At 44.9% G+C, this 27929-nt stretch overlaps 1 protein-coding gene across 6 annotated transcripts in view; it reads right to left on the bottom strand.

Moving 5' to 3' along the window:
- The window catches only part of LOC138503901 (mucin-5B-like), a 456236-nt gene that overhangs the window by 128441 nt on the left and 299866 nt on the right, over positions 1-27929 (bottom strand). For all 6 annotated transcript variants that reach the window (XM_069623984.1, XM_069623983.1, XM_069623988.1 and 3 more), the window contains one exon: positions 7042-7137. In XM_069623984.1, the coding sequence (XP_069480085.1) occupies positions 7042-7137 (96 nt within the window). The remainder of the gene's footprint in view (positions 1-7041; positions 7138-27929) is intronic.

The raw sequence follows: 27929 nt of genomic DNA, 5'->3' as shown, positions 1-27929 counted from the left end.
CTGGAGGAATCCTCTGGAATCCTAGCAGGCACTGTCTCAGACTAATTCAGTTCCAACCATAAAACATACCACATCTAGTCTCTAAAATATTGTGATTTGCATGAAACTGTCTCTTAGTTATACTGTTTTTTTTTTCTCAAAATAAGAATGTAATGTTTCGTTATGATAAAATGCATATGCTGCCCCACTACCTCAACAGTGGTGGAAAAACGTCTATGAGTAGATATTGCCGCTTTTGCTTTATCATCCTAGGAGAGATGAAACCATGAAGGATGACCAAGAAGAACGATTCGGAGACCGGGAACGGAGATCCAATGGGCCCAGTGGACCGCCCAATACTCCCATCAGGACCGGCGAGGAGAACCGATCGATCAGTACCGGATGGAGAAGAAGATGCTGAACTGTGCCATCTACAGAAGAGGAAGAAGATTATGCGGACAGACCGGTGCATGGGTCAAAACCCTTGTGCACGCGACTCCCCATCGACTCAAATTCAAAGTGCAGTCGCGTGGGGGGGACTTGTTGGGTGTCCTGACCCACGTTTAAGCTACCCTGCTACAACATTTGGTGCTGTGGGCTTAGAAAATTCAAGATGGCGGAAAACCCACATGTGCGCTGAAATCCAGGAAAGCTGCGCAGTTTGTGCGCCCACCAAAATGGTTGCCTCACTTGCCACCCACCAGTGCGAGAATGAAAGGCCGGGTTGCCATGAGGGAAATGGGTTGCCAAAGGAAAAACAGTAGCGCCGGTTAGCTTCAAAGCGCTTTAAAACCACCATTGGACTACCCGCACAGTAGTCTGAAACCATTGGGAATGGCAATGCTGATTGCCAAATGCAACCTAGAATTGTGGGGAATTCATTTCTTAAATCCCAAAAATGGGTGCAGTACCAGTACTCACCACTATCCAAAAGCCGGCGTTTTAAAACCACTCTGTGTGTTTTTCTGAAGGCAAGCAAAATGCCTATTTCAAACCTTGCAACATGTGCAAAATATTCACTGAACACCAGCAGACATTTGGCAGAATGGAGTTTTGTGTGCCTACAAAATCTGGGAAATGAAGAGCCCAAAAACAATGCTTATAACAAAAATGCTATGGAGTCAGCAGCTTAAGCCTAACTGCAACTGGATTTAAAACCACCAAAATCGAAAATGTTAAATTAAATGAGTGACCTATGTTTGGTGTCACATGCCTTTGTAACTGTTGAAATGTCATAGTTTTGCACTTAGAATCAGCATTCTAGCTGCATGTGTAAAATTACAAGTTATTTTAAAAGCAACAAAAAGTTAGCTGAAAGTCTGGCTTAAGGAACTTGATTTTGCCTAGCAACTACCCATCAGCAGTGAAACTTGAGTCACCACTGTGTTCCCAGGCCAACCTTCCTTTTGCTGCCCAGGCTAAGGATATGCCATCTATCTGATAATTGAATTTCCTGTGCTCTGCCAGAGAGTGAACAAAGCCCTCTCCACTCAGGCAAAGGTTTTTTATTACAGACGTCGTAAAAAGTGGCTTCCTCCTGGAGAAGCTGGGAGGAGCACTGCCTGTGAGAAGCAAGCTGGCTTGGCAGAAACTGGAAAGACTGGTTTCTGTACCATGTGACCTGAAAAGACACACCCCTGCAGCAAGGATATGGTTTTATAAAAAGGGGGATAATTCATAGAGCGGACATGTGAAAATTTTATAAATGATACCATAATTCTTGTGATTTTTCTGCCCACAGTTTAAGACGTGGTAGGAACCGGTGGTATGTTCAGGGGGGTTTTAGCGGAAAAGTGGATATTACTCTAAATGTGTGCATGTTAAAAATCTGAAACTTCATCAGTTAATGTCCCTACCCCCTGCACACATGTATGTAAAGTTGGGTCCATGTCGGAAATTGAAAAAGCAGTTAAAAAGTGAAATATGTGCCAGTTCTGAATGCAAGCTCCCAGGAAGAGCAGAGTTTGAACAGGGGATACCTCCTGTAATGCATGATGGGTGCATATGATTTTAAAACAATATGTACCTCTGCAAATATGTATTTGTTTCAAATCTAGATTTGTGTGTAAGTTGACAGGAGGAGTGGACTTTCTGCAGGCTGTAAAATGACATCAATCTGACTCACAGTTCAGTTTGCCAATCAAGCGGAGGAATGGAAGCTTGACCAATTAGAAGCTGAGAGAGAGGTAGGGTCAGTGATGCTAGAACACACCCACATTCTAAACACATAAAAGCAGACAGACAGGACAGATAGGAGATTCATTTTTCATCTGCCGCTGAAAGCTCTGCCGGAAAAATCCAGACTTCAAATTCATCAAACCTCCAGAGAGCCAAACTAGAGACTTCAATCTATCCAAAACTAGAGACTTCAATCTATCCAAAACTAGAGACTTCAATCTATCCAGAGCAGAGAGACCCAAAGAACCGGTGCCTAGCAGAGACCAGACCCCTGTGAGCAGTTCCAGAGGCCAGGCGCTGTGAGCAGAACCCGGAAAGACCTGACCAGACTGAAGTCCGTGACCAAGTCGCTTTCCTGTTCAAAATCTCTTGTGAGTACTTAGCAAAATTCAGAACACATCTCTTAGTTTAAATTCATCTAATTCAATCTATTTAACCTAAGTAGAACTGCCTCCTAGCTGTCACCTGTCATTCTAGCTGCAAAAATTTGTCACTTGTCATTTTGAAAAAGTGTGCGTTTAAAATTTACAAAACCAAAAACGACCTTTACTAAATTACTCATATCTCCGCAACCGTTTGGGCTAGAGACTTGCAATAACTTTCATTTGGAAGCTGAGATCCCAGGCTTTTCTAGGACCCCAAAACGGTAGAGATAGTCCTTGCGGTTCCTTTGTAATAGCGCTCGGCGCATCCGCGAATTTTACCGCGATTTGCAATTTCTTCACATGTAAAAACTGCTGCTGTTTGCTTTCCATTGGCCAGAAATTCGTTTAACCTGCTAACTATCCCTGCATCATTGCTAGTGTGAGCCTGGACTAATATTAACTAGATACCACTCACCCTGAACCTCTATAAGGGAATTAAAAGCAAATTTAGCATATTTCTCATTCATTGCCAGCACATATCCAAGCATTGCCTGTGTTTTCAAAACTCCTATCTGTTTTCTGTAAGCTTGCTGGGATTGAACTGAATCACATTTGATTGCATTTCTGAGAACTGTGTGTTTCCTTCCATTTCCTTGCCTTGCATCAAGGGGGGGAGGGAATTGCCAGAGAAAAGTGATTACATTGTTTTGTTGAAATCATATTGAGTATTTCTATACTGTATTTCATTCATTCAACCTTGCATCCATTTGAACTCTATAAAGCATTTTGTACCACCTTCTTCTTTTGTTCCTATTTACCAGTGTGCTACCTTATCCATTTCAGGTCAACTCATTAGTCATTATAAAGAAGTGTGCTAGTGCCAGATTCTCCGTTGTTAATATTTACCATATCAGATTAAGTGTGATATTCAATTATTAATTTATTATAAAGTGTGATATATATATTTTAATTTATCAAATAAACCTTTTAAACTTGCAAAACAGAACTACTTCTTGGCTCAGTGGGGTCAGGGGGATTCCAAGAGAGGGGTGTTATACAAGGGTAGTCATCCAGGACGCATGAACTGGACCTAAAGATATATCAATAAGGGTTTTCATTCAGTATTCTAGACTAGGCGTTAACTTGGCTGTAGTGCTGAATTGAATCCTCTTACAACCCCTCTCTCAACAGAGGTTGCACAAGATGCTTGCTGCCAAGGTCTGCACCATGCTCATGTTGAGTTCCATGTTTGTACAAATATTTTGGTGGTGAGAACTAACGTCAACGGTACATTTCTGTTTTGGCTAACTGAGCTGTAGGCCCAGTCTGTTTCAAATCCCACCGCTGTCACCATTGTGACGAATTGGATTCTGCTCCACAGGAGTACATAGATGAACAGGGGTAACATGGCCCACTCAGCCCTCACACTTCTACAAACCAAATCACAATTCAATCATAAAGGTAAAACAGGCACAGTTAGAGCCATACCTCTTTTGCCATTTGTGGTAATGTGGGCTGAGGGAAGGCTAAGCTCCTAAGAGAGTTGTCAATGTGAACCAGTAGTGACGCAAACAACAATTTACCACAGTCCAAAATAACGGGAATGTCCAATCACGGTTCTATAAAAAATATCTATATTTTAAACACACCATGTGGACAGGACTCTACAGTGATTTGAATCCCAGCAACAAACAGTCTCTTTAAGCCTGGCAGGTAACAAGCTGAACTAGAGCAGGATGCAGCATTGAGCGGCTTGAAGTGCAAGCAATTTCAAGGTGGTGGAGAGGCACAGGAGCCAGCGCCAGTGCCTACCCTATTGTTCAAGGTGTAGTGAATATGGAGTAACTGGTTTGGTGTGGTAAAACAAGGAGTTTTGGCTAGTCTGGCCCTCCAGTTACTGTGAGGCCCATTAAGAGGGACTTGCGGACTGGTTGGTTCCATTCAGGGTCTGCTCTTTAGGAGATTCTGGTGCAGAGTGGTAGATTCTCGTCCACAGCAGAGGTCACTCCTGCTGTGTCCTAGGACTGGGTAAAGGACAGATCTTCCTTCTTTCTTTGGTGGCTCCATCTTCACATTAGGCTGAGGGCTTTAGAAAGTGCAACTTTACCACCGGAAGTCCAGTGAGTTCTTTAGAGTGGATCTGCTACCTTAAAGGACCCAAGAGGATCGGAATGAATCTGTTGATGAGGTGGAAGAACCATTCTTTTAAAGGCACATTTCCCTAAAGTGCTTTACTCCAGCGGGCGTGATGGGCACAAGAAAAGGAGAGAGAGACAGAGGGAAACAAAATGGTGCAAGTCCCCTTCCACTGACCAGTGCATTGCTACCTATCAATCATATAGGCCTTTAGAGATTCAGCACCCTGGTGTGAGGATACTCCTTTTGAATGGGTGTGCTTCTTTGGTGCCTAGGCCCAAGACAGCTACCTGCTGTGCAGCTGTCTTAGGTGGAGGGTGTTACCTGCCCTCACAAAGAGATTTAAAAAATGAGGTTCCTGTCCTGCCTTTTGGCAGGCTACCCCTGGCTGACCAGAATACACATCACCTTCCACAGCAGAGCTGAATCACAGGAGCTGACACATGTGTGATGTCCATTGGAGTGGGTTAGTCACAATCATAGGGAGTGCCATTCACAATGCCTAAACTCAGGCATAGATTTTATTTGGAGATTATCCTGCCACCATTTTAGGTTACTTGTGATCATCATACTTTGGGCACATGAGTGCCTATCTTCAATGCAGCTCCTGCGCTGCCGGGTCTTGGTTGCCACTAGCTGTCAAATGGTCAGCTGGGACCTCTGAACCTGCTTTATGCCACTGGAAGAGCAGAAGCTGCAAATCAGCATACTGATACAGCAGGACACAGATACATACTATGCATTTGGCATGGAGTAGGCAAAAGGGGAATCTGATTAGCAGATAACCATTTTGGAGATGGAATTGCCCTCATCATTTTATGTACTAATAAAAATAACAAAAGGCAGGGCTTTGCATCTTTGCCACAGTAGCCTCATTTCCGAAAAGTGTCTTGGTGTCAAGAAACGATGGAGGTATACAAATACTCTTACTTTGTTGCGTTTCAAACAAGATAATTTCAGATTCTCCCACATTAAATTGCAACCAGGTGTGTGTTTTCCAGAAGTCTAATTGCATCAGACATCTATTGAGTGTCTAAATCTATTCGGACAACATTCAGCATTAATGTAAGTTTGGTATCATCTACATAGAAATGAGAACTCAACAATAAAGAACAAATTAGTTGCAGGTGGAGAACATGTGACATATTAATATTAAAAGACATTTGTGAAAGGGTTGTCAACTATGGCATCCTTCAACTGAAGTCCATCCGACCGAGGTAATAAATGCCACCCACAGATGTAACAGGTTAATCCTTTATATATTTGCAAGATGATTTTACTCTATGCAAGGGCAGTCTTACATGATTTTTACATACATAAATAGTTTCTCAGACGAAAGTCGCACAAGATCCCTTTTTTGAGTACCTGTGAAATGGGCGTTGTAATGTTTGCTCTAGGATATTGCAATTTTTTGTGTGTTTTTTGATTATCCTGTAACGATTTGTTAGCAACATTTTGAATGAGAACTGTTTAGTATATCTGCGTTTGGGTATTCGTAACCAACAGACATGCAGCCATTCAAGGAATGGCAGACGTCATTAGTTAGATGCCTTCAAAAAATATGGCATTCATCCCAAGATTAATGTTTTGTTTGTTCTAAAAAAGTGCCATTACAACGAAGATGTTAGCATGGGTGAAACTTAGGGGTGATGCGTTTTAGAGTAATTCCTTTAGATATAACTGAAAATTGTTTTTTTGTAAATGAGTGTGGTATTTGTAATAAGATGTGAAGAAATGTATCTGTGAAAGTTTTAATGGAGGAATCCAGAATACACAATTATTGAATTAGACATTGGTGGGTCATCAGGAGTCGGGCAGTAGCCCTGCGGTAAATGGGATATCGGCCAACACTGTTAGCATTACTGCAACGCGTTCCGGCACAATTTGCGTCGGATCCCGAGTTGCGGGGGATGGGAAGTCACCATACTTGGACCCAATTCCTAGCCAGACATTAGGAATGCAAAAATGTCTCTTGTTTCTAAAGTCCACAGAATGGCAAACACTAAGCTCAAAAGTGAGGCGCTCTCCTTAGAATAGCAGGATGTTGTGTTTTAGTTGGAACCATACGTCCTTCAGATTGCACAAAAGTATGTGCAGCCACGACTTGCATTGATATTCTTTAAAGAAAAAGACCCTTAAAACGCAAATTTACAAACCCGCAATACATTGCTTTGTGGCTCTGAAACGGGAGTGAAATTGCAGAGATGACCAATAGGTGGTGCTGTGGCATGTGAAACTTTTTAGCTGGAATGTCCTTTGTTTTTCTCTTAAAATTGTTAGTGAAAAGGCAATAGCTTGATCTCAGTGTTTAAACTTTACATTTAAATGTTTCTTTGCATCGAGAACTGCTAAAAGAATCGCAGGATCTGGAGCTATGCATTACCTGGAGAAAGTGAGTTCCATTTTCTGTCTCGATGACACAAGCCGACAGTACACATTCACCACAGCACTGGCCGTTGCGTTCTCTGTACTCGAAGTTCTATGGTATTAAAATGAGATCGAAACTGTTATGAAAAGATGCATATGCTTCACAATGATCGCTGGATGGACGCATACATATTATTTAATATGTATTTATTTACGTTTGCATAGTTTCATTACATTTTTGGAGGAAAAAAAACATGTTTATGAATTATATCGGATACATCAAACACTTTTCAAACCTGCTCGACCATCTGGTACACCCCAAAACTGATTTTTAGAACATTATGGTCTACTTATTTAAATATAAATAAAGAGCCCATGACGCAGTGCCTTTACAAATTACAGATACTGATCGTGGTCCATAGCACTTTGCTCTTTGCCTTTGCTGAGACTTCAAATACATTTGTTTCCACGTAAAATAGCCTTTTTGGAGAACCCTGGAAAACTTCTTCCAACATTTTCAGTTTTACCTTTGTTTTTTTAGATGCCCTGTTCTATTTCCTGTGCTCTCTTCAGCACTTTTTCTTCACCCCAAAAATGTTTCCTTAACCATATAGAGGAAGCCTGGTTGTGTGGGTCTGCTAGAAGGGCTTGTTTTTGAAAGGTGTGTTATCTTCTCAGAGTGAAACTTGCAATTCGTGACATTTTGTTTTGTTTGCTTATTAGACATCCACTACGGACTTCAGGGCTAGGGTGAGCATGAGAGAATGAGTAAAAGAGTGAGTGTGTATGTGTCTGCGTGTGTGTGTCAATAAGGACTCAGCTCGACAGAGTACCACTGACGCATACAATGGCAATCTGAATGCTTGCCTTCCTATTTTCAGGGAGTTGTTGCACAGGCTATAAACAGTGGGCCCTGATGTCCTTCTTGGAGCAGGCACTGCTTGAGCTCAAGGTGCAATGGATTACTCTGTCCCTCCTCTAAAGGAACAGAGTCAGAACATGTCTCGCCATCTGATCCATACACATCATACACATCAATGGTGGTCTCACTGCTCTTCCTCAGCTGGGCTCTTACCTCTTTGTACTCTGGATTCCTGATCTGCGATTACCAACCAGATGGTACTGGAAATGAGGGAGCAGGGTGGGGATTGGATGTTCATTGTGGAGGTAGTGCTCAGAGACAGAGCCATCATTGATGTAACACCTGGTACAGGCTCAGCATTTTTCATAGAGGGCGCGCGCAGTTGACTTTGCAGCAGCATTCAACCGTAACAGGGTACTATGTTGTCACAATGCTGCTCTCCACTTGTTAGGGAATGGATAAGCCGGTTCAAAACGAGCAATGAAGAATAGAAGTTGATTGAGGACCTACACCACAAGCGCTAGCTGTGAAACTCTGATAAGCAGACAATACTGATATTTGGAGGTGTACATTTCGTGAATGTGTTCCAGTGTTCGGGGTTGAATATGTTCATGAATTGTAGTGGATAACTATCGGAATTTGCTGCAATTGCTTTGCCTCCAAATGTTAGGTTACTAAATATGCCAAAGTTAATCGCAATATGCTACCCACCCAGGTTAAGTATTGTCATGCCATGCCATGCCATAAAAAAAACATGATCAGGTTGCCATCTGATTCTCCACCAGAAGATTGCAATGACATTCTCAGCAAAGTAATACTGGTGTTGTCTCAGTAATGTATGCTATCCCTTAGAGCATGGTCATGTATTTTGGTAGGGCGACAGTGGCTTGGCATTTTCTAAATCTTCCATCGCTGGAGGAAACAAAGACACAGCTTCATTGTTCCCACAAGATTATAATGCCAGTCTCAAAAATGGAATTCCAATGTTGCCAATGTGATAAACATTGTCACACTGGTGTCAACATTGCTCAGAGAAAATGAAGATACTATTTATTGTTATGTTTACTTGTAGTGCTTTCAGCTGTTGCTCAAAGAGCCGTGTTGTTAGTGTTATATTGAACTGGGGGTTGGTGGGGACATTTCAAGCCTCTGCCGGGATTGAGTTCCATATGTTCAGGGCATGGCAGGTGACGGAATGTTTGCGAGTCTTCTCTTTATGGGCTGGCTTTGAGTCCCCCCTATTAATGATTTTGCTACGTGGGGCATGAGAAATTCTAGAGAGTTAGTGTTCCGTTCGATAGTGCTTTTTTAGGTTATACCTGCAGTTTGGAATATGATCCTGGCGAGGAGGGCGAGCCAGTGAAGCTCACACAGTGAAGGAGATACAGTCAAATTATCGAGTGCTTGTGATGAGGTGGGCTATGGCATGCTGGTGTACAGGTGTGCGGCTGGAGGCCCAGCATGGAGCGCATATCCCTTATCAATATATGAGAGCTTGGACCACTTTGTGGAAATCATGCAGCAGATGAAGGGTTTGTTTTTTCAGAGTGTGGAAATAATCACCCATTATGGATTGCACCTTTTTGGCTAGGTGCTTTTTGAAGGAAATGCTACTGTCAACAATGAAGCCCAAGGATTTGACTGAGTTTTACATCTGTGGGGTGAATCCTTCCAGGTTTACGGCGTCTGGCCTCTGTTAGACAAGTTGTTGTTTGGCGGCGGGACTTATGAGGATGAATTTAGTCTTGGTTCAATTTGAGTAGGTGTTTGACATCTATGTTTGATTGCTGGCCAGGCGAGGTGAGTACTGTCGTGGTGGCCACTAACATCAAGGTATTACTTAGCGTCATCAGCGTACTGTTGGATGGCTATGTTGGGGTAATTTAAGAAATTGTTCCATGTAGAGATTTAAGACAATTGGATAGACGCTGGAACCATGGAGCTCTTAACATGAAGTCAGTTGGATATGAACGAATACATATGAATGACCTGGTATCTGTTGTATAGGAATGATGCAAACCATTTAAAGGTGAAGAAGCCAATCCTGCCGATGAGAAGAGAGACAAGTGTTAGGTGGTCAACTGTGTGCATGAGTCCCCTGTCAGAGATTTGCAGCACATTGTCCACCACTTCTATGGTTGAAATTTCAACACAGCAAGTGGGGTGGAAGCTGAACTGGTATTCATGTAGGAGGCCAAGCTGTTGGATCTTGTGAAGTAATTGGGGGCAACTACCTTCTCAATAAGCTTTGAGAGAGGCGTAAGGCTTGTGATAGGACTGTAGTTGGCTAAGTCCTAAGCAAGTTTTTTTTTTAGAAGGGGTCATATGAAACCTGTCTGAAAATTCACCTTTGTGGTGGGTCAATCAGCAAGAAAGTGTGTCTGAGAGATCTGTAGGAGAGAAGAGGGTGAGGTCAGTTCACGTGGGCAGTGCTTAGGGATTATGGATAGCAGTGCTCACTTTGGTTTTGAGGTGTCCATGCGACCTCTGATTTGATTTATTTTGTTAATGAAGAAGGTGTTGATTGTGTCACATTTGTCTTATGGAGCCAGAACCTCAGGGATATGTGTGAGCTTGGTGCAGTGCTTGATTACTTCAATTAAGGCTTTTCAACTGTTAGAGGGTGACTCAACATTGCAGCGCTGTAAGCCAACTTGGCGTCAGAGATCATGTGTCTGTGTTGGGTAACGAGGAATTTGAGGGATGAGAAATTCTACATGCTGTGTTTTTTGTGCCACTGCTACTCATGGGATCTGAAAGAGGTTTGTTGGCAGCAAGCTCAAGTGTGACCCAGGGTGTGGATGGTTTGACTTTGACACAGCAAGACATTAGCATTGCATGGGTATCCACTAGTACTTTGGTAAAATGGTTGAATGTATCTAAAAGGGCTGATGCAATCCCCATGATGCCTCTTGTTTGTTTAGTGGAAGGTTCTTGACGGAACAGAGCTCAAGCACACAGCATTTATCCTGACCTTTGTGGGGCAGTCTGGCCGTGATATGAGAAGGGGTCTAGAGGTGTGGTTGGTCCATTCAAGGGGCAGGGGTTTTAGCAGGAGAGGTGGTGGCAGGAAGTAAAGGAGTGGCTGAGCATACGTCCTTTGACACCTTTGACATGCTGGGGGAGAGTATGATCTGTTTAAGTTCTTTGGTGTCAGACAGGGAGAATAGAGAGTCCTGTAGGAGTTTTTCTGGTTGGGACTCAGGGATGTTGAATTCTTTGAGAATAATTTCAGTACAGTAAGAGACATTTGCCAAGCAGAGAATGTTGGAGGGATAATCGATAGTTACAACTCCGCTATGCTGGCCTATAAATAAGGGGAAATGTAATTGAGCCTTTTTTTGGAATGAGGAACCTGCATGAGAGTGTGTCAGGAATATCATGCAGGCCCAACAAATCTTATGGATGACAGCCACTACACCTCCAGTTTTTCCCATGCGGTCAGTATGTTGGATACTGTAGACTTGTGGTTGGAGGATGTTAAGATGTAGGAGAGGAGGGTGTTAACTACGTTTCAGTAATGAATAGGGCTTTGTTAGTTAGAATGTTGGCAGTGGTGTAATGTGCGACCTCTGAACGTGTTTTAACAATCATAACAGGGCAGATAGAAATAGTATGCACATGTTGAGGGTGTGTTCTTGAGAAACTGACAATATTCCCCAGTGTAGCTGTCCAGGCTGCATAGGAATGGGTTGTGGTGAGAGAGGACACTTGGTTGACAGAACCATTTCAGTGTTGCCACATTAAAACACACTATCCCATTTGCTGCATTGTGAACTTTACAATGTCAGTCTCAACTTATCAACTAATCAATGATAGTGTTATCCCAATGATATACATTTCCACTGCAGAATAATAATCTGTTTTAGAAATGGTGGTGTCAGATTCAACAGTTAAATTCCACTGTTAGCCCAGGAAAGCGCATTGGGCCTCATTATGACCCAGGCGGTAATCTGCCGACATTACCGCCATGGCGTAATGAGCGTTTACGCCGTGGGTCGATGGCGTAAAGAGCGCCACATTACGACACATCGCGCACGAGCATTACGCCATGGCGGTAATGTAAATAACGCCATGGCGGAAAAGGCCCCTACCAGCATCGTAGGGCGAGCAAGGTGCACTTCCGCCACCGTAAGTAGCGGCCACCGTAATTACCGGTGGCCGCAATTAGCGGTCACCGTAAAAAGCAGAACCGGAAATAGCGTCATCGCGGCGGAACGGGAAACAGCACACCGGCCATCTTTAAAAACACAATCCATTGCCATCCTTCCGAACAACACCAGATCCAACCCTGACACCTGTCCCAACCCATCACCCACCCAAAAATGCCTAACGTTGTTAAGAAGGCATGTGAACGCCAGCGCCAGGAAAGATTTAGCAGGGAGGAACTCTGCATGCTTGCGGAGACCCTGCAAGACCAGGCCAGCGATAGCAAAAAAGAAGGCCATATGGGCCCTGGTGGCCGAGCGCGTCAGCGCCGTGGGGACCGTACCCCTCACACCACAGCAGTGCAGGAAGCGCTGGGATGACCTTGGCATACGGGTCAGAGCCGTCATCTCTGCGAACCGCAACCTTGCCCTGGGTACCGGTGGAGGTTCGGAATCCCCACTGAAACTCCAACCGTGGGAGGAGATTTGTGCAACCACGATTGGCATGGAAGGCATTGAAGGCGTCGGAGGGATGGAAAGGGGAGTTCCGACATCAGGCGATGAAGGTAGGTGCCTCAAACAAGACATGCCATAGTCACTGCAGTCCATTCATGTGTAGCACAATGTTGCCCTAGAGTGTAAATGCCACACATTAGCTCGACACTGCCCATAGCCACATGCGAGCTCCACCCTCTATACACTGCTGGCACCCACATACCTGCATCCACATACCACACAAAAAGGAGACAACCTGCATGGCCCTGCCTGAAATCTGCCTCATCTACTGACCAGATTCATGTCAATCATTGTCATTCCAAAGTCCGCAGACCCATCAATAACGCCCTCCCTCCTTTGCTCCACCACAGGCACAGATTCACACCCGAGGACCAGGACACCCCTGCGACAAAGAGAGCCAAGAAGGCCAATAATACCATCCCCGCACCCTCAACCTCAGCTGCAGTGAGGCAGACCCCACAACAAGCAGAATCCACTGCAAGCAAACCGGACGGCCCACCGGCAAGCACCCCAGTAGGCAGCAGGCCAGCAGCAGCAGCTCCACCTGTACCTACATTGCCTGCCACAGAAGGCACCGGGTCTGCGGCCAGCAGCAACATGGGTGAAACAGCTGCAATTGCTGCATGTTCAGACTCTGACATTGAGGAGCACGAAGTCAGAAGCCCCACTGACCTTCTACATTCCCCCTGTTTGTCAAATGCCAGCCCCCATGAGGATCACACACAGGGGCACACAGAGGAAGAGGAGTGGCCTTCTACCCCATGCCCAGTCCTCAGTCCACAGGAGGGGAGCAGCCCCTCCATCACACCACCAGCACTGGGCATGGCCCAGCAGGGGCAGCAGTCCCTCGAGGACATCACAGAACGGCAGCAACAACTGTCCACGATGCTGACTGAGCATGCTGCGGAATGTGTGGGGGCTAGGGCAACCATTGAACAGGCCACAGAGACCCTAAGGGCCGAAATAGCGCAGAGCACTGCCACCCTGAGGGATGCTATGCAGGCCATGTCTAGGGACATTTGTGGTGAACTTGCCGGGTTGCGTCGTGCGCTCACTGAGCTCACCCACACCCTACAGGACGTGCATGCACAGGGGCAGGCAGGGACATCCTCCGCTGCCAGTTCTGCACAGAGCAGCCCCGTCCGACGTTCCGGACGGAACCTGCGCTCCACAGCCAGGGGTGCCCCGGGGGCCGGGAGAGGGGGCTTGTAACAGCCTGTGGCCACTGTCACAGGCATCTGTTGACACTTACATGGGGTGTGTTGGGGTGTGCAAGGGGGAGGGGGGAGGTGGGAGGGGGTGTGTTGGGGTGTGAAGGGGGAGGTGGGAGGTGGGAGGGGTGTGTTGGGGTGTGCAGGGGGGAGGTGGGAGGGGGTGTGTTGGGGTGTGCAGTGGGGAGGGGGGAGGTGGGAGGGGGTGTGTTGGGGTGTGCAGGGGGTGGGGGGAGGTGGGAGGGGGTGTGTTGGGGTGTGCAGGGGGGAGGGGGAGGTGGGAGGGGGTGTGTCAAAACATTTTATGATTGAAATACACTTTTTGCTTTTCCGAAATGAAATGTGTGGACATTTTCATTGCATATGTGTGCTTTATTGGTGTACAGTCCACAGTGTGCATGTCCCAGAGACACACAGTGCCCCAAGTGCAGTCTCCATGTGATACACAAGAGCCGTGTGTGCTAGAAGCAGTGGTCGATGATATTTTGGCGCATTGCACACCCCTCCTGTGCATCGCCTCCTCCATGGGGTGCCGCCCCATCTGCACCCTCCTCATCCTCATCGTCAGGTGGTTGCAGTTCTGCGTCAGGGGCACATTCCGTCTGACGCACATATTGTGTAGCATGACACATGCCATGACGATCTTTGCCACCTTCTCATGGCGGTACAGGAGTGCCCCACCAGACCTGCTGAGGCATCGGAACCGTGCCTTCAATAGGCCGAATGTCTGCTCTATGACCACACGGGTACGTGTATGTGCACGGTTGAAGTCCTCCTCGGGCTGGTTCTGCGGGTTCCGGACTGGTGTAAGGAGCCACCTCTTCAGGGGATAGCCTGCATCACCTGTATGTAGGCGAGAATGTATGTGTCAGTCATGACGTCTGATCAAGAACATGACGTGCCACCATGGCTTGCATCCAACTGTTACTTTGGCTCACTTCTACATTCACTAATTGATTCACACAATGCAACCAGTAAATGCTCATGGCTCCCATGGCCTGTTTTGCATGCCATCACCCAATGTATGCAGAGGGGTGGAGTGCATTGTGAGTGCCCATCCACTGTGTCCGTTCATGCCGTTTGGTTAGTTGGCCTGGCACATGTCCTGTGATGGCAAGGCGCACATCATTGCAACATTGCTGTGGGTCTCATCATGACCCCAGTGAGCAATGCTGATGTAGACAGGGACATTTTGGGGGCCCTGCTGTCTATGTAATGGTGTGTTGAGGTTTCTGTCCGTCATGTGCCTCCTTCGTGGGCAGTTATGGGGGACAGGCCTATCGGTTGATGGTGTTTGGTGACGTGCATGTAGTTGCTTTTCATTGTTGACAATGTGGTCTGATTTGGTAGAATGCACTTGCAGATGGTTGTGTCATGGTTGGGACACAACCTCATTCACATGGTAGGGCTGCAAACATTGGGTATTGGCTTTACTGGTGTTGGGTGGAGTTTGGGTTGCTTTAGGGTATCATCTGTCTCCGTTCTCTCTGCTACTCACAGCCAGGTGGAGTATGCATCATTCCCCCCCCCCTCTTTCAGCCAGGTGGAGTATGCATCACCCCCCCCCCTTTCAGCCAGGTGGAGTATGCATCATTCCCCCCCTTCAGCCAGGTGGAGTATGCATCATTCTCCCCCCCCCCTTCAGCCAGGTCGAGTATGCATCGGTACGTCATTCACCTAACCACTTCACATTTCCATGGTCATGACATTGGACTCACCGAGTAGCCAGGATCTTGGGCCTGCATGTCGCTCCATGTAGCGTGGTATTGTGGAGTTCCTCAGGACCATAGAATCATGGGTTGATCCGGGGAATCGGGCACAACAATGTGTGATGATCTTGTTGGAGTCACAGACCATTTGCACGTTGATTGAGTGGAACTGTTTCAGGTTGCGGTATGGTACCTCCATGGCACGTGGAACCACCAATTCCACATGGGTGCAGTCGAGGGCACCAATGCAACCAGGTATGCTGGCTAGTGCATGGAAACCCACTTTGGTGTTTGCAATCTCCTGGGCAGTCCGTGGTAATGAGATGTGGTCGTCTGTGTGCTTGAGGAGGGCATCGAGCACTTGGATGAGTGTTCGTGAGAATAATGGTTGTGAGATGCCATGCAAGTGCCCCACTGTGTGCTGGTAGGTGCCTGTGGCCAGGAAGTGGAGTACAGACATTACCTTCAGTCGGGGTGGGATGGCGGTTGGAGTTTCTATCATGCTGACAATGTTGTTGTGTGTCATGTCTACGATGGCAGTGATGGTGTCCCGGTCCAAACAGTACAGGGTGTGGATCTGCTCAGCAGTGAGGTTGAATGGATTGGCTCTGATGCGTGGGATTGGGGGATGCCTGCGTGGTGGCACTGGCTGTGCTGGTGGGGCTTGCTGGGCCTGCCTTGCCCTCCTTCTCCTCCTGCGTCTCCTCTGTGCTGCCTGTTGTTGTTGTTGCTGTTGTAGCACTTGCATTGCTATCAGGTCCTCCAGCCCCAACATTGCTAGTCGTATTGGTATCATTGTGGAGTGTGACTGGGTGTGGGAAGGAATGGGGTGTGCTCTTTTTGTACTTCCTGAGTCTGTATTGCCTTCAACTGTGCTGTTTCTGTGCACCTGTGGCAGATGCATTCACTTTACATGGACATTTACGGTTGGTTCGCGATGGCGTAATTAGCACCATGGCGGTAAGGTACTTAACGGGCTGGGTGATGGCGTTAGGTGCATGTCCGCTTGGGTCGGCATTCGCGTACCTTTCCGCCATGGCGCTAAGTACGGTGTGGGAGGTCGCGTGCGCGCGCCCTTGGCGCAGTTAGCGGCAGCGTTAACTACGATGCCGCTAATGGCATCGTAGTTAACGGTCACGGGTCATGATCGGACCTAGCGGAAAACGATGGCGGTAACCATTTACCGCCATCGTTTTTCACTTAGCGCCAGGGTCGTAATGAGGCCCATTGTGTTTTTTATGTACAATTAAAGTTTTGTATTTCATGTTACAAACACCAACAACAATACATTCAGCAAATAGATTATAGTCAAAACACAAACAATAGAAACAGAGTAGGCAAGTAATGGAACAATCAGGTTAAGACACGTTTGAACGTTATGATGCATAGATGAAGGAGAACAAAAAAGAAAAGAACAAGGAACACTTCTAAGAAAGCAAATTGTGAAACTGACATCTACTTTGACACAAGAACTGCTGCATTTCACATATCACTGCAACCTGATTTGCTGCATGGAACACGCATTAAATCCAGAAATGCCACATGCTGCATCTCACTGCATCCTGATTTGCTACATGGAACACCCATGAACCCCAGAAATGTTGCATGCATCATCCCAGCACCCATGAAATTCCCAGTGACACACTCATTGTCAAAAATATGCTTCATGCAACATTTTACTGCATGCTAATGTGCCCCAATGTACCCTTATCATCCCAGGGCTGCCATATGCCACATCACATTTCTCCCTAAATGGAACATTATTTCTATAAAAGTCCCCCAGAAATAGTTAATGCATATCCCAATGCCCCATTTTAGACTCAACATCTCACAATCTTCTGCTTCTATTGAGTAATTGTCCCCTAGTTGGCCACAGGGCAAGTGTGCTGTCTTAGAACTGCCCAAAACAAAGCCCATTTATCATGATATTCCCAAAGCCACACACTGACCAGAGAACTGTCATATAAAACTTACCATTGCTAATGACTCGCCTCGTTATGTTGACTTGCACTCAGAGGATCTGGCCCAAGGTACGTCCCTAGACTGCCCTACACCAAGTCTTACTGACCCCTAAACTGCTCCATGTGAGGGGACAGTAATGCGAAGCAGACAACTGCTTGTAGTTTTCACAAAATGTGACATTTTATTAAAGTAAATATTTTCAAATAAAAGCCTTGCTTGCCCTACTTTACCGACAAATTCTTGATCTTATCTGAAGGTTATGGAACAATCTCTAACATAGGTAAAACTGGTCCTCACTCTAAACAACAAACATACAAAGAAAATTACAAGGCAACTCAAGATAATAAAACATATTGAACAATATCTGGATGACCTTCACCTGTCCTGGGTAAGATCCTTTGCCCAGGATTTAAAGTCAACTTCCCAAATGTTCAAAGGAAAAGAAAAGTCTTGAACCAGTTCTTCTCAGTTCCAAGTAAAAGAAGCAAAAAATCATCAAACAAACATCCACTGGTAACAATTCTTTGGTTTCATTTGAAAAGATCCCCTTCCAATTTCAACAAAGGAAATCATTCCAACAAAGGAAATAGTACCAATGGTATTCCTGGTTAGGACGATACATGACCCTCTCTTCAAGATTATTTATCACAGTTCAAAAGAATGTGTAAAATGTACTTGCATGACTTCTCCTACAACTTTACAATTGACTCTAACTTCTTCAGTACATTTGGTATATTTGTCAGGATACTTCTCTTTGGGTTGCTGCTTCCATCATTAACAATCACCCTGCTTCTGTTGTTACTGTGAGAACAGTCACCTTTGTTCCACAGTATGCAACTACTTCAAACCACTCAAATGTGACGTTTTCAGAAAACTTTGTATACCACCACAGTTCAGGTACTTCTACCACTACTTTGTACTTCTGTATTATCAGGGACAATCTGACAAGACACTTTGACCTCTTCAGGTAGACACGGCATTCTTCCCTTAATTGACCTTCCAAAAGGGGACAGCCTTTTTGCCTCTTCCATCTGTCTGACTTCCACATTTATAACCTGTTTCTTCCCACCACATTTACTTTTTTTGAACTTCAGCAGTCTTTAGCATTACACTTTATAGTCTACTTCTGAATGTTCTTTATAAGCACCCAGCTCCCCTTCCCCATTTTCACTTTCACCTTTTATTTGTATTTGTATTTATTTAATTTATATAGCAGACCAGGCCCAAGGGCAACTGGGCGCATCACTAAGTTACAGGCATGGTAAGATAAAGCATTTGAATAGAATATACATAATATACAAATTATACATCACTTAGTTACAGGCATGGTAAGATAAAGCATTTGAATAGAATATACATCATATACAAATTATACAGGAAATATACAATGTGCAAAAGCAGGTAATAGCAGTAAGTCAGTGACGCTGTTTTTATGACACTGGGAGCCATGAGATAGGAGTCATGGAAAGTCTTGGGCAGACAGCCAAGCTGACGCTTTGCGCTTGAAGGCTGGGAAGGAGGTTTCAGCTCTAAATGGATTGGGTAGCAAATTCCAAAGCTTAGCTGCTAGGACTGACAAGCTGCGTCCTCCAGATCTTTGCAGGTTGGAGCGCGGGATAGAGAGGCAGTTAGTTTGGGCACTTCTGAGTGGTCTCGCAGTGGTGTGTAGTGCGAATCTACTGGCTAGGTAGATAGGGACTTGATTGGCAAGGCGTTTGTGTGTGAGCGCAAATGCTTTGAGGGAGACTCTTTTGGAGACTGAGAACCAGCGAAGACTTCATCTGGAGTCAGAAATATGGAGGTTCCTAGGAATATTGAGCACCGCTCTAATGGCGTTATTTTGGAAGATTTGTAGTTTTTTCATATTGCATTGGTTGGTACCCAGATAGAGGGCATTGCAATAATCAATTTTGGATAGGACCAAGGTCCTGGCTAGTGTGGTACAGTTGGCTGGTGAGAGGAAGGGGCAGCAAGATGTGATGAGCTTCCAGGTGTATGATGCCGCTGATGATTCTGCGTTGATTTGTCTGGATAGGGAGAGAGTGGAATCGCTGTAGATACCAAGTGTTTTAGTGTCCTTAGCCACTTTGATGGTGTTGCCATCAATGGTGAAGGATTGAAACGAAGAGTCAAGTTTGCTAAGTCTTTGGTGGGAGCCAAGGATGATGAGCTCCGTCTTATCGTCATTTAAGCACAATTCATGCTGAGCCATCCATGCCTGGATGACTTGATAAATAGGGTTGATGGCTAGTGAGTCGGTTTTGTGGTCACCTCTGATAGGGATAAGTATCTGGGTGTCATCGGCGTAGTTGGTAGACGTAACTCCCAGAAGATGCCAAAAAAGGGGTTTGTAAACACATTTTAGAGTGTCGGGGATACACATGATCCTTGAGGGACTCCACAAGTGACTGGGGAAGGTTCTGCGGTGGCGGTGAGGTAGAAAACTCTAATCGATCTGTTATCCAGGAAGGAGGTGATCCAGGCTGTCGCTTTGTCCGAGAAGTAGGCGGCAGTTTTAAGGTGACGGCATGGGATTTGGTGATTTACTAAATCGAAGGCCGCCGAGAGATCTAAGAGAAGTAGGAGGGCCAGTTTGCCCTTATCTTTGAGGACTTCAATCTGGGTTTTAAGGTCAAGGAGAGCAGTTTCAGTGCCGTATTGCTGGCGGAAACCAGATTGCCTCAATCCCAGAAGATTATTGGTTTCTAGATAATCTTAGATCTGCAGGTATGCAACACGATCAAGAATTTTTAAGAGGAAAGGGACTGCAGTGATCGGTCGGTAGTTAGTGGGTATGTTGGCGTCCAGGGTATGTTTTTTCAGGAGAGGAATAACCCAGGCATCCTTGAGGTTGTCAGGGACAATCCCAGTGCTAAAGGAGGAGTTTAGGAGTGTGGTGATGAAGGGCGCTAAGTTATGAGCGGCTTCCTTAATGATGGCAGCAGGGCATTGCTCCCCGAGACAATTGGTAGGTTTAAGGTTATTGATGATGTGTTCAACTTCAATGATGAAGAGAGGTGAGAAGCTGAAAGGATTCAAGGATTCAGTGTTGGGGTTGATATTAACCAGGGGGGGGGTTTGTGTTGCAGGCTGGGCTGCAAATTATTTTTTTATCATTGATTTTGGTTTGGAGGGTGATGATTTTTCCAAAGATGGCTTTTTTGAATGTTAGCAGACCAAGTGCTGTCTTTATGCCCAAGTAACTACCCGCTAGAAGTAGTGCCACTCTTTCAGCTTCAGGTAATAATGCCACACTTGTATTTTAGGCTACTTGACATTTGACAACTTCACAGAGTAGGTGGATAGCTTTAAATAAGACTGGTTTCACTATAGAACGGGTTTGCCTCTTGGCTTGGATAATGCGTGTTCTTCTCTTCAGTATTCTATACTCTTTACTTCTTGGAATAGAATGTCAAGTCTGAATACAATACAAGGTTCAGTCTTCAAAGTACACGCAACCACTCTTTAAGGTAGATTTTTAAACTTAGAGGGATGAAATTAATTGTATTCTCATGTATTGCTAAATGAGGCAACTTCCGACTTCCTTCGGGAAACACAATTGGTCACACACAATTTTCCTTTGATGCAGTTTTAACTCAGTATCACTTGCAACTCTTGTACAACCTCAATAATAGATACTGTGAGTACCACCCGGTGCTGCTCGGGTCTGTAGCTGACATGCACTCGGGGGTTTGCTATAGCCTTGTCTATGTTTTGTGTCATAACTTCCTATTATTGTAAAATCACAAAATTGCCAATCTCCTGAAATCGCCTATACTGATAGCATAGGGACGGACCCTGCTCCACCACTGTGCAGGGCGAATGGGTGGCACTGGTCAAATTTCACTATGGGCAGTACACCCCAAACTGGTATGATGACCATGTGTTCTAACTTCCTATTTTTGGGAAAGACGCAAAATCGGTGATCACCCAAAATCGCTATACTGATAGCACAGGCCCTGATACCACCCTGTGCATGCTGAATGGGTGCGGTTGGTCAAATTTCAATACACCCCAGACTGTACTGATAGCACAGGGCCAGACCCAACCCAGTGCATGGCGAATTGAGGGGAGGGGTGTGGTGAAATTTCACTATCACCAGTACATCCCAGAATGGTATGCCGACCTTGGGGCAAAATGTCAGTCCACCAACTGTTATGGGGCTAGAGCCAACCCCGCACATACAAACACACTTTCACAAATATATATATATAGATTCGGAAAGTGACTTTAACATTCGTTCCTTCTTCACAATTAAGGACAAGTTACCACTCCTTTATTCTTAAAAAGGTTCAACAATGGATGTAACGACTTTCACTTCTCACGCGAACATTACAGTTTTCAGAATAAGCGTTAGCACTACATTTCCATTGTTAACGGTTTAAAGATCTCAAACAACTTCTTCTCCCTTTCAACTTTACACCAGTCACTTTGGATTTGTTTACAGTTACTAGCAAGCCTTGTTGAGTGAATCTGAACACTGCTTCACTCACCAGCTTCAGGGACACTGAAGTTGTGGATTGCTCTGCTTCCCAACTTCCTCAACCACTGCTACTACTTCTGGCTCACTTGGGAGCCACACTCTTCTCCAGCACGGGTGTCTCCAGTAGAGCCACTTTAGTTGGGAGTCTCTTTCACTCCTGAGACCCTTGGATTGCCTTCTACTTCTGGGATTGAGCTCCTGCACAGTCAAGGCTCTGTCATCACAGCAACTCGGCTTACATGGGGGAGAACTTCACTTCCAGCATGTCTTCCTCTGTGCAACCTCTGCAATACAGGATTTGAAAACACAGGACCCTCTCATATCTTGCAGGTGAAGTCTGCTGTCTCCACGTTCCGGCGTCCCTTATGTGTTCCCACTTCCTCGTGACTTGCCACCCTTGGGCTTCTCGCTTCTACTATTGCTAGCCTTCTAACTCCTGCTTCAGCTCGTTCTCCGTCTCCTTTCCTGCTGGGTCATTTTATGCCTCCCAGTTTTGGCAATAGGCTTCAGGGGTGAGCAATTAGCTTCAATTGCCTGACTACTACATCTACATGCCTCTACAGCCCTCTTCCTCATCTCAGTTAGTCTAGGATTCTGGGACATGTACTTATTTTAATAAGGTTAGGTTTTTCCATTTCTTGATTCTTTGTAAGGGTAGATTTAATTCCCTTAATACTTTTAACAGAGGGGTTATGGGTTTTAACTTTTACAGAGGAAGATGGTTTGGAGAAGACAGCATTTCCATAATCCTTTATAGGTCACCATTTGTATTGAGGAGGGTATTTAATTTTAGATACTAAAAAAAGGTATTTATTTTGGTATACTAAGTTTTGATGTTACAACCTTAGATGTAATATGAGGTCAAGAGACATCAACATGAGAATAGGCTATAAGCCATAGCTCTCAACTCACATGCTTTTGGCGGGTGTCACCCGCCTTGTAAAGAGCTGACTCACCCAAGCCTCCTGCACGCCCATTCATTTCAATTGGCTGTCACTCACCAAAAACAAAATCGGGTGTTTTCACCCACCTTTGTGACAGAAATGGTTGAGAGCTATGCATAACCTCTTTTGGCATAGTGGTAAGGTTCTCCCTTTCGGAGGAAAAATATAGTTTGTCATCCCACAAAATCTCCTTACCACCCTGGGCCTTGTCTCCACTCAGGTGATCATCTTGCAGTACATACCCCCAGGGTTGGGATCAGGAAGCATCTACCTTCCCCTGGCCACCTGGGAGGAGACTTTAGGCAGGGTTCAGTGAATCAGCCCCAGGATTCTTAACTCCCATTTTACTGTCAAAGCCCAAGAAATTCCCCAAGTCACATCTTGTTGCTGCAGGATTGTCCTGTGGCACTCACATTTCCAAATTAAATGCCCCATGCAATATACAATTGCCCCTGGCTTGCACCTGAACGCTCATAACGTCATGATAGCTGTAACATGTCAGGCCCAGATTGTCCCAATGGCCCCAGAATTAACTCATGTTACTCAGTGTGTATTGCCCCATGAATTGACCCCTGGAATTCACTTCGGACTCAGTGTTCCTTATCTTATGAACTGCACAATAAGAATCAATGCCCCCTTAACGGCCCAATGCTTTTTTAACCATTTTGCCAAATGTCAAGTCACTTCCCCAAGAACTGCCCAATGCTGCACCTCAATACCCTGTGAGTTTTCCCATTAAACACGTTATTCATGCTTTCTTCTATTGCCTCCCTGAGTTCCCCGTGGTCACTCACATTGCCCCAACAACTGCCTCATGCCATGTCCCATTGCCCCCTGAATTATCCCATAACAGTTACATTGCCTTTACAACAACATGCACCATCCCAATGCATTCACAATTGACCCACATCACTCTAACTTCCCTCTTATAGCCCAATATGATATTCGATTACCCTCTGATTGGTTCCATGGCACACTTCCATAACTATCCACAGAACTGCCCATCCCAAATATCATTGCCCTTTGACCTCCCCAAGGCATTCTCATTGCCACAGTCCTACACCTATTTCGTTGTTCCATGTTATTAATCGTCTCCAGAACTACCCCTAGCCATATCCCATGAGCCTGTTAGTTGCTGCATACCTCCATTGTCCGCAGAACTGCCGCAGTGCCATGTCCCATTGCCCTTAAATTGTCCCATGCCAAATACATTGCCCAAATAACTCTTATACCATGGTACATGGCCACTGATTGGCACTTGGCCCCATGCATTAGTCCTAGAAAGCCCCCACATTCACAAACACAGTATGCTCTTGGGGGCGATGTATTAAAGTCAGAGACGCACTGAACTACTTGACACAAGCATTCACACACAATTGTATAGTTTCAAACATACCTTCCTCCAAATTTCTTTCCCACACAGCATTTGAAATGCCTATTTTTAATGTCCACCTCTAATGTAGGGCTTGATATGTTAAAGTAAACTGAAATACTCAAGACTTGAACGAGCGTATGCGTTTGTGACAGGGGTCAAGAACATCCACTGTCTGACATTTGCATTGCTGCTTGCCACCCTCAGATCAGGCAAAACGTAGGGGAAGTTATGCTTGAGCATCAACGTTGTGAGTTTGTTGCATAGTTAATTAGGGATAGACCAAAAACTGTCATTGACACAGTGATCTTTCTATATGGAAAGCAGGGCAGGCGCAGAACAATATTCGTTCACCCATGCACATATGTCCTTCCTCATTTTCAACAGGCAGATAATATTTCACTGGATGTGTTTCACCAACTGTGCCATTCTGTCAGGATTCCTCTGATGGAGTGTAGTGGGTGGGGGTTGGGGAAGCAGGCAGCGGGAAGTGCACTCCATACATTTTACCACTCTGTTTACATCAGAAGTGGTTGCTCCTGGCCGCTGGCAGAAGAGATGTGACCTAGCAGGCTTCTTTTTGCAATGGTATTTCATCCTTCTGCAATTTTGAAGATTGAAAAAAAAGATCTGAGGGGTTGCCCAGAGCAATTGGCATTGGTTAGGACTAATTCATAAACCTCAGTTTTGATGCATGTGGTAAGACCTGAATCCACATGGGGTACAACCTGCTTTTTAAACCTGAAATGTACACAATGACAGGGATTCATGTTTCCTTTCATTTCGGGGAGGAAAAGACATTGGACCCTGGCAAAATATACAAATTCCCCATAGTAGACCCTAGATGCAGTTACCCAAGAAGTCCTTTATGGAGGAGTAACGGTCAATTTAATATAAAGCTTTAAGGGTAATATTCTTTGCATAGCTTTATTCGGAAATTTTGAGATGGCTTCTTTAGGATTTGTACATTGTCGATTGATCACGGAAGAAAGTCTTCAAATAGGATTTATTTGAAATTAGTTCAAGACATATTATGCATTTCTGCTTCTTAACAAATCTGGGTCCTTTTTCAAGGATTCCTGGTCATAGACTGGGGATGTCTTTCATAAGGGTTATGGCTAATTTATTATGACATATTCAAAACAGTGTTCTTTGGTGAAAAGAATTGGATTGCTGTGATGATCACAATGTTAAAAGAGTGAAATGTACTTCTACAACATTTTTGTTGTGCCACACTTCTAACAGAAAAGAAATAAGGATTCCGGGACATGTAGTTCTTTTTAATAAAGTTAGGTTTTTCCACTTCTTGACTTTTAGAGAAGACAGCATTTCCACAATCCTTTATAGGTCACCCTTAGATTGAGGAGGGTATTTAGTTTTAGATACTAAAAAAAGGTCTCTCTTTTAGTATACTATGTTTTGATGTTACAACCTTAGGGTTCACAACCTTAGATGTAATATGAGGTCAAGAGACATTAAAATCACAATAAGCCATAACACATAGCTCTCAACTCACACGTTTTTGGTGGGTGTCACCTGCCTTGTAAAGAGCTGACTCACCCGCCAAGGCTCCTTTTTCAAGAATTCCTGGTCATAGACTGGGGATGTCTTTCATAAGGGTTATGGCTAATTTATTATGACATATTAAAAACAGTGTTCTTTGGTGAAAAGAATTGGATTGCTGTGATGATCACAATGTTTTTGTTTTTGATTTGCTGCACTTCTAACAGAAAAGAAATTGAGGACATTCTTTTGCTGGTCACATGCATATCACGAAACCCAGACACACAATATATACATTTTTCAACATTTACCAGTACACTACAATTTACAAAAAAAATGTGCATATAGTAAAAAACAATAGCATAACATGATATAATGATGTGCCTCTAGGAGTGGGTGTAGCTTGTTCACAGTGCATATTTCATGGCATGATACCTCCAATGGAATGTTAAAGAGTCCGACTTTAGGATCACATCTTTTTCATGCGTATTTGCTAGACACACGAGGTAAGTTGTTTTGAGCAGTATTTAAAGTATGTGGGGCAACAGAGAAGCCTTCCTGCAACATTTTGTTCACAGCCTCTTCTGTCACATAACACTATAAGGTGTAGAAAGTCTTATCATTAGTTAATCCTTCATGAATAGCACTCTGTCTGATGGCAAAGAACAAGTTACTCTCTTACCTGGTAACGTTCTTTCGATGGGATGGTCCGACGACATATTCAATATCTATGACAGTAATCACCACAGCTGTGCTGCTTCGGAAAATCTTTTGTCGTCTGCGTTCTGCATCGATGACTTCGATACGCTGTCCTCGAGGGCCTCCGTCGAGCCGACGTCACGGGATGTTATAAGTAGGACGCACGACGCCCGTAGCCTCAGTTGTAGTTTTTTCCCCAGAACGTGTGGCACCAAACCACTGCCAGTATGACCACAGAAAGCCTTGCGGAAACGTAAGCTGCAATCGCATAAGAAATTCTGTAGCGGGGCAGGTAGGGAGGGAGCGATATGGAATACGTCGTCGGACCATCCCATTGAAATAACGTTACCAGGTAAGAGAGTAACTTGTTCTTCGAGGGGATTGGGTCCTCCGACGTTTTCCATATCTATGACAGACTCCCAAAGCAGTACCAACGTAAGGAGGAGGGAAAAGAATTAAGACTATAGAAATTTAGAATGCCCAATCAAATTGCAGAGTAAAGGACTGCCTTGCCAAAGGCTAGATCCTGCCCATGGATAGAATCGAGGGAGTAGTGACGTACAAAAGTATGGACCGAAGCCCAAGTGGCTGCATCACAGATGTTACAAATAGGAACACCCCTCTGCAGGGCAGTAGAGGCAGCCATACCCCTAGTAGAATACCCACCAAGCGGTAACATTCAGAAATTGCCAGGATAATCCATCTAGACAAAGTCTGCTTAGTCACAGCTTATCCCAAACGCCTTCCAGCGTAACCAATAAAGAGCTGATCGTCCACTCTGACTCGGGACATGCGAGAAATGTAGAAACTTAAAGCTCTCCTAGGATCCAACCTATGGAGCTACTCCTCTTCCTTACCAGGATGCTGGAAGAATAACTTTCTTGCTCAAATGAAATTCCGACACCACCTTCGGAAGAAAGGAAGGACGAACTCTAAGGACAACCCTGTCCTTATGAAACACAGTGAAGGGTGGCTTAACTGAAAGTGCCTGCAACTCACTCACTCTGCGAGCGGTAGTGACCACAACTAAAAACACAGTTTTAAGGGTTAACCGCCTCAAAGGACAAGAATGTAAAGGCTCAAACGGAGCACCCATAAGGAATTTCAGAACAAGGTCAAAATCCCTACCAGGCACCTGGAAAGGTGACGGCGGAAACACGTTAGTAAGTCCTTTGAGAAACTGAGAAATTAAAGGAATTTTGAAATAAGAACACTCCTCAGATGAGTGCTTATATATAGACAGTGCCGCCAGTTAACCTTTAACTGTACCCACTTGCAGGCCCATGTGGGTCGACGAAAGCAAAAAAGACAGAACCACAGGAATGTCACATGAAAAAAGATCCACATTCTTAACCCTGCACCAGTCGCAGAACTTTCTCCAATGGCAACGGTACAGGGACTTTGTTGCCGGCCGTCTGGCCGAAAGCAACACCTCCATCATGTCTTCAGGGAGGTCCCAATCCTTATACCTCAACCTTTCGGAACCAAGCGTGAA

Source organism: Ambystoma mexicanum, chromosome 11 (genome assembly GCF_040938575.1).
Source record: "Ambystoma mexicanum isolate Mex_15411 chromosome 11, UKY_AmexF1_1, whole genome shotgun sequence".
Lineage (NCBI taxonomy): Eukaryota > Metazoa > Chordata > Amphibia > Caudata > Ambystomatidae > Ambystoma > Ambystoma mexicanum.
The sequence above is the reverse complement of the archived record's forward strand: the minus strand, read 5'-3'. Positions and strand labels throughout refer to the sequence as shown.